The following is a 12,707-nucleotide window of genomic DNA, read 5'->3' as shown; positions in this document are numbered from 1 at the left end:
AAGTCTTGGGGGGTTAGGAGGGTGGGGGGTTTGTTTAAATTGGCTCCTTTAAACAGCCGAATAATTCGGCGAAGATTCGTTGTATTCGTGGGGAATCGCGATACGTTTCACTTCCCCACGAGTACAACGAATATGGCCTTATACGTTGCGGATTCCCAATTCGTAGGGAACAAATGCACACCCCTACAATGTAATATCAACTAAAAAGCCCAGATCTTTTTTCTGGATGGTAATTCCTAATATGGAACCTAACATCATGTAGCTAAAGCATGAGTTATTTTTTCATATATGCGTCACCTTGCGCTTTTCCATATTAAATTTCATCTGCCATTTGGATGCCCAATCTTCCAGCCTTGCAAGGTCCTCCTGCAATTTATCACAATCCGCTTGTGATTTAACTACTCTGAATAGTTTTGGTATCATCTGCAAATTTGATAACCTCACTCATTGTATCTCTGTCCAGGTCATTTATAAATATATTAAAAAGCACTGGTCCAAGTGCAGATCCATGAGGCACTGCACTGTTTACCTTTTTCCACTGTGAAAAAGACCATTTAATCCTACTCTTTGTTTCCTAACTTTTAACCAGTTTGCAATCCACAAAAGGACATCGCCTCCTATGCCATGACATTTTAGTTTTCTTAGAAGCCTCTCATGCGGTACTTTGTCAAAGGCCTTCTGAAAATCCAAATATACCAGATCTAGCAGTTCACCTTTGTCCACATGTTTATTCACCCCTTCAAAAAAATGTAGCAGATTTGTGAGGCAAGACTTCCCTTGGGTAAATCCTTGCTGGCTGTGTCCCATTAAATCATGTCTGTCTATATGTTCTGTGATTTTATTCTTTATAATAGTTTCCACAATTTTTCCCTCCTCAGAGTAAACTACATTTACCACTACCCTTTGTCACCTCCCATGCATCCATTATCTAACCCATTCAGTCACTCTAGATTCCATACCAAAGGAGCTCAATTTATTTATAAGCCTTCTGTGCAGAACTGTCTCAAAGGCCTTAATGAAATCCATATGTATGCTCATTTTATACATGCAACCCCCATGCAATACTTTTAAAACTAACTCCAAAGACATGCTTACCACACATAAAAGGTAATTTATGTGCATAAATCATGTTTTCTGCACGCAAAGATGATAACTTTCAAATGGGCTTGCGGGCGCACAAATATAAGCACATGTGGGTGCGTGGCCAGATACGTGTCAATTTCATATCCTGGGTGCACATACATGCGTGCGTTACAAAATAGCCCTGGTGTATGTGCGTGAGTGCTCCTAATTTTGCAAGCGTGCACACACAGCTGTGTAAGGTCGGCTTTGAGGCATGCAAGTGAGGGAATTTTATAACAGGCCTGTGTTCACGCCATGACCAGTTTCACCAGTTCCTCCACCAGTTTGCCCAGTCTACAGCTAGGTCCTCCAAACCCCCCTGGTTCTTTAGCCTGCACTCCCCACAGTTAACCCAGAGCCCTCAAACACTTCATTGATGCCTGAAAATAGTTTTATTAAGACTTACATTTCATCTAGAGCAGAAGTAAATTTGCGCTGAAATATACCTGGGCGCACGCCCAGGCGTGTAGATACTTGTGTGCACATCTCTTGGCCCCACCCTGGAACACTCACGCCATGCCCACATTCTGCCTTCTTTTTTTTTATTCCTGATGCAAGCTATTAGTGCATCGGGACTTGTGAGTGCATGTGAGTGGCTTATAAAATTGGGTGGACATACGTATGTACTACATGCATGCATATCTCCTGATTTTTGGCACATGTCCAGCTTTTTAAATTCCCCTTAAAATGTGTTATGCATACAAGTCATGTTGTCTACCCATAAACCATGAATTATGCACACTAACTATATTTTGATTTGCACATATGCACATTGTTGTGTGCAGAAAACATAATTTTTGTGCATAAAAGTTGTGCCCCTAGAAGATATGCGCACAAAGCATGAATTACGAGCATACAATTTGTGCAACTGAAAATTGCTTTTACAAAACATGAGTTAAGAGCATTAAAGTTGTCCTCTGAACTCATATTTTGTGCTCTAGCCTTTAGGGGCACAGCTTTTATGCTCCTAACTTATGTTTTGTGCACACAACCTTTAGTTGCACAACTCTTATATGCATAAAGTTGTTCTGCACAGAACAATGTGCGCAACCCATTTTTTATGCACAGAAACTGATTTCTGCACAAATCACATTTTAAGGTGAATTTTAAAAGCGATACATGCGCCAAAACCAGGAGATGGATGCACATGTATCGCTTATTCGTGCCCACTCGATTTTGCAAGCCAGCCACATACATGCACAAATAGCAATGTCCGAATATCTTGTATCGAGGGAAAAAAGGGCAGAATATAGGTCGGCATGGGTGTTCCGGGGAGATGTATGTATGTGTGCACATTGGCGCACATCCAGGTCCGCTTCAGTCCAACTTTACTTCTATAGCTGAGGTGTAAGTCAGAATACGATTTCTAACCACCTATGAATTGATTGAGAGGTCTAGATTAACTGGGAGGGGGGGGGAGGGGGAGGCGTGCAGGCTAAAGAACCAGGGGGGGTCTTGAGGACCTAGTTGTGGACTTGGCAAACTGATGGAGGAACTGGTGAAAATGCTCATTTCCTAGACACACGCATGATATAAAATTCCCTCACTTGTGCGTCTCAAAGCCGACATTTCCCTGCTATGCACTTACATGCTTAAAATAGGGAGCACCACATACACGCCCAGCCTGTTTTATAACATGTGCGTGTACCTGTATGAGGATACAAAATTGCAGCGCCTCTGGCCGCGTGCCCTTATACATGTGTATAGACTGACTGCTAATCACTCGGTTAGTGCTGGGTATAATAATTGAGTACCAGTGTTTGATAGCAGACTGTGCAGAGATTATGAAAATAACATAAAACACTTTGTTAACAATATGTCCTCAAGTCTACAGGCAAGTTAAAGCAGTTGATATACCTGGATATGTCAAAAAACAGAATAGAAACAATTGACATGGACATTTCTGGATGTGAAGCCCTCGAAGATCTTTTACTGTCATCTAATTTGTTACAACATCTGCCAGATTCTATAGGTAAGAACAGCGTATTTTGGCACTAAAATCTTTACATTTGGGATGTATGTCAAAACTTGAGTCACAATCGCTAACCTCTGCTTCCGAAACCTCATTATAGCAAATTAAGCAAACTTTGCTGCACAATGAAAATTAAGAGCAACAGCAGTAAGATGCACCAATCAGCTTGTGCAATGCGCAAGAGATTGGTTTAATAATGAATAAATGAATAGTGCCATGGGGGTTATAGATTTGTGGTATAATAGTGATCTATATCACTATAAAGCTATAGGAGTCTATATTGTTCTAATGCAAAGAAATGCTGCTTTATAGAAATGAATCCTTTATTATGATAAAAATCTCATAATAAGGTGCATCAAAACCACAGAATATCAACTATGCTGTCTTTAAATACCAAATGTGTACACTGGGCAACACCATTTTGGGACCACCCCAAGTTTTCACCTGCACAATTGTTTTCTGTAGAATATTTTCCCTTTCAAATTTAAAAGCCTTGGATGAAATATGCCGTGTTTTCAAAAATTGTGTAAGCAGTAAGCACTCTGAGTTGCAGTCCCTTTTTTTTTTTTTTAACTTTTTTGTTCTACTTTTTCCTGATGCTTAAATCTAGACCTAAAGCAGGCAACCCAATGACTGTTTATTCTGCCATGTGAAACCTCCTCCAAGTGAATGATATATGTTGATCAAACCTTTCCCTGCCTTGGAAAAGTAGAAAATATCACTCTAAGATCGATATTGAGATATTTTTATCCATTTTCTCATCCTGTATATTCTTAAATATGTAGATGTTGGGTCATTTAATGTTAGCAAACTACTAGAGGGTGGAGACAACCCATCAAGATGAAGTACCTTCTATTTTTTATTCATTACTTCATCTTAGTGTCATCTTCACTTAGGACGAGGCCCCTCCTGACACAGCCTTGGCAGAACACGGTCCGTTTTGAGGCACCATACACTAATTTTTCAAGCGCTTATTGCCTTTTATAAATTACTTGTTTCCATTATCTGAAGACAGTCCTTGATTCTATGATACACACACCTTCCATTTATATTTATTGGGTCATTTAAATATTGACATATTCAATGCAATTACTTTGTGAAAGCAACGTACAGTATGGTTCATATGCTCATGATGCCATTTCTTGATCAATTTTTATAGTAGCTTTGTGGCATGAAGCACAAAATTAATTTTTATTAATCTGCAGTTATATTGTCTCTCACATCTTAAGAGAGGACTAAAACTATGATTAATAAGTTACTTAATGTTAAAAGAAACATGTTATCTCTAAGATTCTCTGCTTAATACCATTCTTTGGTAAAATGCAGATAACAGCAAAAAAAAAATTAAAACAAATAGTTACATGGCTTTGGGTTTTTTAAAATATATACAGCTATTAGTTGTGAAGTGGAAATTAGATTGCAAGCTTTCAGTACTAATTTTATGTTTACTAGTTTTGAAACATTGAAAATTTGTTTCAACTCTCATTGACACTGCACTTTAAATGTGGTTACATTAAGTAACATCTGCACACTCTGCATAAGAATTACAAATTGTTTTTGCTATCCATCTTGCTCCTCTGAATTTAAGTGCATTCCTTTTTTTTTTTTATATATATATTTTTTTTTCCCAGGACTGTTGAAGAAACTGACAACTCTAAAAGTGGATGACAATCAGCTTATTGTGCTACCCAATGCAATCGGAAAGTAAGTTTGAGGCATTTTATAAACCCATAGGAGAAATGTTGAGGAGGACTGGGAATAAAAGCCAGAAAGTCTTTCGCTGATAAGCATACTGATGTATGCCCAGCTAGATAAAGTGTGAATTTCAAGACATTGTCTGCTCTTCTCACCAAGAGGCAGCCTGCCAGTGTTCCAGGCTGGATCTTTTTCTGCGGTGCTTTTCAAGGTCTGCTGAAATCCTACTGAGGCTTTCTGACCTTCATGAGAGTTGTAAAGAGAATGACAAGCAGTTCGTAGCCAAAGGGGAAGTAAAAATGTGACTCTTTAAAACCAAATGTTAGGATCTGTAAAGAACGTAGGTTTCCAGTTCCACTGAATGTGGTTTCAAGCATTTTCTGATGTCTTCACACCAGGTGCTCGATTGTGCCGTAATATGTGCTTTTTGGAAAGGTTTGTGTATGCTGCTGCTGCTCCTAGCATAGCAAAACTAATCCCCCAAGGTTAGGGAAGGGCTGTCATTTTAAAATGGCAGGGAGGCACCCTGCCATTTTGCTTTGTTTCCAACGGAAAGAGATGCAAAAAAGCAACTACATTTCATTTTGTTTTCATTTATGTCATTTTAGCATGTGCTAAATGGTTTCAGTGTATGCTAAAAAAAAAATTAATTGAACGCAAGCTAAAACTGTTTAATGTGAGCTCATATGACAAAAGGAAATGAAAAGACACGAAAATTCAAACAAAGCAAAAAAAAAAAATGTTTCTGTGTAAATCCCTACTCAGCGTTCAATATGCAAATTAGGTGTGGTGCCAGAAGAAGGCCAAACATTTTTCATAAGCAGCACCGTTCTTTCGAATGTATGTATCCCTTCATCCGTCCCGCTTCCTTCTTTCTCTGGTTTTTGCCTTCCTTTAACACTCTCTCTTTTTCTCCTTTAGTCCAAAAGGACCTTTTCCTTGTTCTATGCTTGAGACAATATTAACAAAAAAAAAAAGCAGCTCAGATAGTAAAATCCAATGCAGGTGTTTTTGGATTTCATAACCTGTACAATTTATAGTATTCATAGAAGAACAGAAATATGGACCCTGTTCTTTCTTCTTCCACTGCTCTGGACCCCCTTCTGCCTTCTCACACCCTCGCTCTCTGCCCTCTCTTTCCTGGTATTGTTTTCCTTTCCTTTCTTTTCTAAGTGCGGCCTATGACTTCTTCTCTCATCCTTTGGATTTTAAGCATAAATATGGCATTAAACTGATGTCCTGACAATTCTCCTTATCAGAACTGAACAAGTAATGCACTGTGAAGGTCCTTCCTCCCAGTAGATGGGGTTTTCTACAGTGAATGGTTCAGTTCTGGGGAAAAAATTACCCTAATCCAGCTCTGAGAAACTCATTTTCAAGAGTAGAACTCTCTGTTCTGCTGGAAACTGGCAGTGATTAAAACTACTTGGGGAAAAAAACCTTTTTCAATGTGTGTTTCCCCCTTCTCGCCTTCCTCTTTAAACCCCCTTGTAGTCTGTCCATTTTTAGTGCTTTCAGGTGCTGTGGAAGGGAGATTGCAGGGATCAGAGTGGCAGAATGTCAGTGACAACGTTTCTGGGAAGCTGGCGACCCTGCCGTACTGCCAGGATCCCTAAGACCTGCCTCCCACCTTTTCCCCCAGCATTTTTGCCCTGGAGAAGTGGGAGAAGGAAAAATGATTTAGGGAGTCTTTGCGTCCCACATTCTCTGGGCTGGTGCGAGGGATTAAGCACCCTAGGCGAATTTTACTCCCTTGTGACCACACCATCCTGCCCTCACCACACCTAATTAAAACTTCTGCATTTATAACAGATTTTAAATTAAAAAGGACATTGAAAGTATAGTCTTCTGAGATAAAAAAATATATATATATCACAACCCCGCAAAAAAAGTAACTGTAATGTATGCTGGGTGTGGGGATTTTGCCCTCAGAAAATCCAGAATAAACTGAATTACAATTACAATATTGTAAACTTCTCATACTAAAAGAGCACTAACTGCCAGCACTCAAGCAGTAAAAACCCTAACTATGAAAAGGCAATGCTGCAAATATTACACCAGGCCCTAAACACCAGTACACCTCCTATTAGGAAAACAGAACCAGCCAGCCTGCTATAGATCCTTACACAGAAACATCACACTAGCAGAATACCTCACCTCGGTCACACATGCAGAGCACAGACATAATATTTCATAAGAGATCGTATACTGGTCTCATAGTGTAGGTAGATTGGTGTTACTACAGTTTAAAAGGAACCGTGATAATCGGGGCAGGATTTAAGATTTTGGTGCCCATAGGCAGAGTGCCACAGTGGTTCCCCTTTAAAGCTCTGCCGACACTTGGCCGTAAACCTAGCAGGAGCAGGCCGGCCTTTGGCCTGGATATTTCACACCTTCAAAATGTGGTACCCTAGGCAGTTGTCTGTGCTGCCTGTGCCTAAATTCTGGCCTGAAGCTAATACACATTTATTTGCCAGTTCAGTGGAATTGCATACTACAGCCTTTCTCCTCTATAATTTTGGGGGTGATAAAAGTAATTCTTTCGCAGCCAGCATTCCAGCTAGGCTGCTAAAAAGATCTTCGAAGTGAGCCCCATATTTAAAACACTGAAAATCTGAATGTGCCATTTGAGAACTGAGAATGGAAAATAAGGCCAGGAAAGGCTGGTGTTATTTGGTCATTTCATCTCAAGAGTAGTATTGCTGCATTGCTGTTGTAGTTGCTGTATTGCTGTGAACTTTTAGAATAATACATGTCGTCTATCTGTTTTCCTCCTTTTTTCGGCCTCATCCTGTTGCCTGGAAATACGAAATATTTTTACTGAGGGCGTGAAACAGGAGACGTTTCCTAGAAAGTCGTGTTATGTATATTTTTTTGAACATTGTTTCAACAGTAAATAAATAGAACAGCATTAAAATTAGTCTCAGTTACCTCAAGTAAAATGAGAACACTAGTCAGTGAGCAGCCAGCTGTTCAGAGTTTAATTGTGATGGTAGTGATGAATTGCAGCACAAAGAAGTATTGAGGATCTTAATGGATAAAAATATATAACTAGAAGGGTTACACGGGAGAAGAGATGAAAATACTGAAAGCTAAAATGTGCTTGGGTCACCTTAAATTACACTGCCCAGATCTATTTTTACAGTATCTCAACTCCATTTTTGGCTGGGCTTTTGTCCAAAAAAACAGAAAGATTAAAAGAAACTGGTATAATGAAGTTTATTTATTGCACTGCCTAGATCTCAGCTGACATATTTGCATCTATATAAAATAGCCATGGCGCATTGTGTGCTACTGAGGATTAATTAGATCTCTAGCAATATACAGTGTATGGCCATCATGCAAACACTGCACTTCTGCAAGAGCTGTGCTTAACCCAGAGTTTCCCATCCCAGTCCTGGATACACAGCTAGCTGATCTGGTTTTCAGGGTAGCCATAATTAATATGCATTAGGTTTCTAATATGTGCATATATATCTCATACATAATTCATTATGGCTATCCTGAAAAAGAGACCGATTAGGTGTGCTTCTAAGACTGGGATGGGAAATCTGGGTTAAGCACAGCTCTTGCAAAAGTCCACTGTTGCATATTCACTTCATATTGTTTGCATAATGGCAATATATTGTATATCTCTTGAGATCTAATTAATACTCAGCACACAATACACTTCAGAAGAGTGATAGCCCAATAGTTTAATATGACTTTGTAATGAGAGAAATCAAGGCACATACAGGTCAACTTTCAAAGGCTTTAAGTGCTTAACTTAGGGAGTTAGGCTCCTAAATTGACTCTTTTGAAAATTTACTAGGGCTGAGTATCTAAATTTAGGAGATTAGTGAAACTGAGGTCCATAAAAAGGGGCAAATTTGGAGCAGGGAAAAAAGTGAGGTGCTTAGTACTGATTTTCAGAACTAGGCACCTAACAGGTCCATAAATTTTGATGAATTTTTAGCTGAAAAATTAAGGACCCAAGTTTGACTGAAAATACGCACCTAATTTACCCCTAGATTCATCAAGATGCTATAATTTTCACATAAGAAAAGAGGATGTGACTATGATGAGAGAGAGAGAGAGACTCTTTATAAGGCTTTCATAGTAGTCACTCAAGGTGAGGTTTGAGTGGTGGTGTAGGGTTTTGGGTCCAGTATTATGTGAGATATATGAACAGCACAGTACACCTCAGTGAAGATTTGAGGTCATTTGGAGATAAGAAAGTCAGACTAAGATGAGATTTCTTCAGTGTTCTCTCACCCTAGCTTGATAGTACCATGGTAGAGAGTCCATCAAGCTAGAGCGAGAGAACATTGTAGAAATCTCATCTTTGTGTGACTTTTCTCACTCCAAATCACATCAGATCTTCACTGAGGTGTACTGTGCTGTTTGTACGTCTCACTCTGCATGTAAAATTGGCCCCAAAACCCTACACCACCACCAAAACCTCACTTCAAGTTACTAGCTGGCCCTCCTATAGTAGTATAAATAGTTGACTACTACTATGTGTGCCACCCCAGAGACTCTTTCTCACTACCTACTCCACTCCACTCCATTCCACTCCCTCTCCCCATGCCCAAAAATGCCCAAAATGGAATTTGCAATATTTGCAAATTGTGTTACAGCCATTTCGAGCATATCACACAGCTTAACGTCAGGAAAAAAGGTGTAGTTATTTCTGGCATTAAAAGCACTGTGTGATAGCGCCCCTCATTTTCATTAATCCTGCCCAAACCCCTCCCCAATCCCTCCCTTTTGAATAAATTTGCCAAATTTCCATTTGCGCCTTGCGCTGCAATAACCAACTCATGCATTATGGCGTTATCACTGGCGTTAATGCCATAACGCACTTTGATGAATGACACTGTTAGGTATTTAGTTTCCTATAGTAGCTCAACTTTTTTTGAATATTGGCATCATAAAATTCTACACATCTAAAAGAGAATTTCATGCTGAAAGTATTGGGAACTTATGTGTCTATGCTCTTTAAATAGCATATATTTTGTGCTAATTTTATACTACAGATACATATCCAAGCATTTAGCCATCTAACATTTTAGAAACCTCATAAAAGCATTATTAAGCAATTCAACAGAAACAAATTTAGTCAAATCCAAAACTTATATTTAAAAAAAATGAAGTCAATCATCAACAATCCATAATAGCATGTATTGCAAACCAATTTTTTGTAAAATAATGGAATATTTCAAACAAATCATGAAATATTGAAAAATGTATATTAAAAGTTCTACAAACTAGTTCCTGAATGAAGAAATAGGTTTGTAACCAAAAGAAGAAAATCACCTTATGCAAAACATATATAACATTAAATGGTCATAACACATAGTTTATATTTTCAAATCTTCCCAAGTTGTTTTGAAGGGGGAAAGCGTCTGCAAAGAAAGCAGGTGGGGACGTTTTCCCCAGCCAGTTTTAAAAAGGAAAGTCATTTTCCTACTTTTCCTTTGAGAAGTGGTGCAAAGCCCGCAGGTGGAAGAACCCGTGGACTTCGAAACAATGACTCTGAAAGAATTCAAATGCACGTTAAAAAACAAAAGACAACTTTTGCATATAGTCAATATAAACTTTTTAAATCTAACGTGGGTATTTATTTAAAATGTTTTATAGCCTACATTTTACAATAAAATGTGTTCTAAGTAGACTACAGGCTACATATAAAACATAGAACATTATTGTTGGTAAAAATGTCTTTATTTTTCAGAGCTGTAAAAATATTAGACAAAGTATCTTTCCACTTAAGGGAGCAAGTTTTACACTGTTCATTTTGGGGCAAAAATCCCACAGTCTTTGTACTAATTTTCAAAGAGAACACACACGAACTTTCACATCGAATATTGCACCAAGGACAAAGTACTTGCACTCACTTGCCCCTGCTTTTTCTGGGGGCAGAAATTTGCTGGGAAATCATGAACGAAATTTTAAAAATGCAAGTTGCATGCATATTTTTTCTCCTTTGACCTAAACATGCCCCCACCCAAGAACCCATTCTCTCAGTACAGATAAAAGTCGTCCCCCCCCCTGTAGAAAAACATGTGGACTTTGTCGCACTGAGGGGGGGGGTCAAATTTGCAGATGGCCTATTAATGCAGGTAAATAAATGTTTTTTACCTATGCAAATCGCTTTGAAAATTGCACAAATGTCATTATATTTGGATGTCAGGGGGATAATTTTGTTAAGAGCCCACATCAATTTTAAATCAAATACACACATAAGTTACACCAATTTTCAAAGGGAAAGTACATGCATACTTTCCCTTTGAAAATTATCCCATCAAAACTACCAGCACACATTTCCACCTCCTATTTTGTGTGCAAATTTTTCTGGGAAAATTTGCTTGCATAATATTGAAAATGCTGAAAATGCAAAAGTTTACACCTAAATGCAAACCCATCCCTCCAGGTACTCCTCTGCCTACTGCAAGTAAACTTACGCACATACAGGCTATATGCATGGAAGTTTACCCATATATCAGACAGGCCATTTTTGCAGGTAAAGTGCTATTTTACCTATGGAAATGATTTGGAAAATTATTCTCCAAATGTTTTGAAAATGACATCTGAATATTTAAAGTAAGACAATGCCCTTGGGCCATCCACTTAGGTAGTTGTCTAAAATTAGATGTCTAAGATACTTGGATGCAGAATTAGTTTGAAAATGTGTTGAAAGGTACTGTAATTTCTGTACTGATGTGATTATGCTATTGATAATGTGTTGTAAAACTTCTCTGGATTTCTGAAAAAAAAACAGCTCTAAATAACTTTAGGACTAGAATAGATTAGAACCTTTGTTGATAGAGCCTGCCTGAAGATTTCAGATGGCTACCTTCCAATCAAGCTTTTGAAAACTTAGTCCATGAAGTCTACCATATATTTCCAGTATCCACACTAGATACATATTCAGAGAAGATTATCTAAATGTTGTGGCAAAACAGCCATTTGCATAATCCATACTGGATACCACCCACCAATTTAAACTTCTCCAAAAGAATAGTGGAATGCTCTATTTAGATGGAGAGAAATCTCCTTAAATTACACGCTGCACCAGGAGCAGAGAACTGAAATATTCTAGCTGAGTAGGAAAACACATTAACCAGCATCCCATAGTGTTTTAGTGAATCAGTGAGCATGCTTTGCTATAGTTTCTCGTTTGACTTTTCACTGGCAAGGCAACCAAACATCTAACTGAATCATGGTGGCGCCTGACTTATCAAAGAGTAAACATGAGAAAAGCCTATATTACTTTCAGTGTCATCTGAGGATTCAGTTCGTTTCCAACTTTTCGTTTATAGCACAGCCCTCCAGACGGATGTCATCACTTTTTTTTTAGTGCAGACAGAAATGGTGATGGAATGCTGTATTTGCACAGTACACAGAAACATAAAATACAATGGCAGATAAACACCACCAGACCGATCTAGGCTACCCTTTCCTGTTCTAATGCCACAAAATCTTTACCTTCATGTCCTCTGAACTAAGGATATTAGAACATAAGAAATGCCATGCTGGGTCAGACCAAAGGTCCATGAAGCTCAGCGTCCTGTCACTGACAGTGGCAGTCCAGGTCACAAGTATCCAGCAGGATCCCAAAGAATAGATCCAATCCTTCTTGTTCATAACCAAGGATAAGCAGTGGCTTTCCCAAGTCTACATAGCGAATAATGGTTTTTCCTCCAAGAACTTGTCTAAACCCTTTTAAACTCAGCAATGCTGACTGTTTTCACAATGTCCTTAGGCAACAAATTCCATAGTTTGCTTGTGTGCTGAGTGAAAAAATACCATAAAACACATCCCTTTTCCTATCGCATGCGATATTTAGTGCATTTTGATAAATCCAGGCCTTAGCCGGATAAAACTTATTAGGCTAAGTTGCAAGTTATATTCAGCGGCATGACTAAGCCGTTAA

At 38.6% G+C, this 12,707-nt stretch overlaps 1 protein-coding gene across 1 annotated transcript in view; it reads left to right on the top strand.

Moving 5' to 3' along the window:
• The window catches only part of LRRC7 (leucine rich repeat containing 7), a 229,608-nt gene that overhangs the window by 88,737 nt on the left and 128,164 nt on the right, over positions 1–12,707 (top strand). Inside the window, exons 8-9 of the mRNA XM_029618872.1 lie at positions 2,950–3,094; positions 4,726–4,798. Of these exons, the coding sequence (XP_029474732.1) occupies positions 2,950–3,094; positions 4,726–4,798 (218 nt within the window). The remainder of the gene's footprint in view (positions 1–2,949; positions 3,095–4,725; positions 4,799–12,707) is intronic.

Source organism: Rhinatrema bivittatum, chromosome 10 (genome assembly GCF_901001135.1).
Source record: "Rhinatrema bivittatum chromosome 10, aRhiBiv1.1, whole genome shotgun sequence".
Lineage (NCBI taxonomy): Eukaryota > Metazoa > Chordata > Amphibia > Gymnophiona > Rhinatrematidae > Rhinatrema > Rhinatrema bivittatum.
Note: the sequence above shows the minus strand (reverse complement) of the source record. Positions and strands in the feature narration are given on the sequence as shown.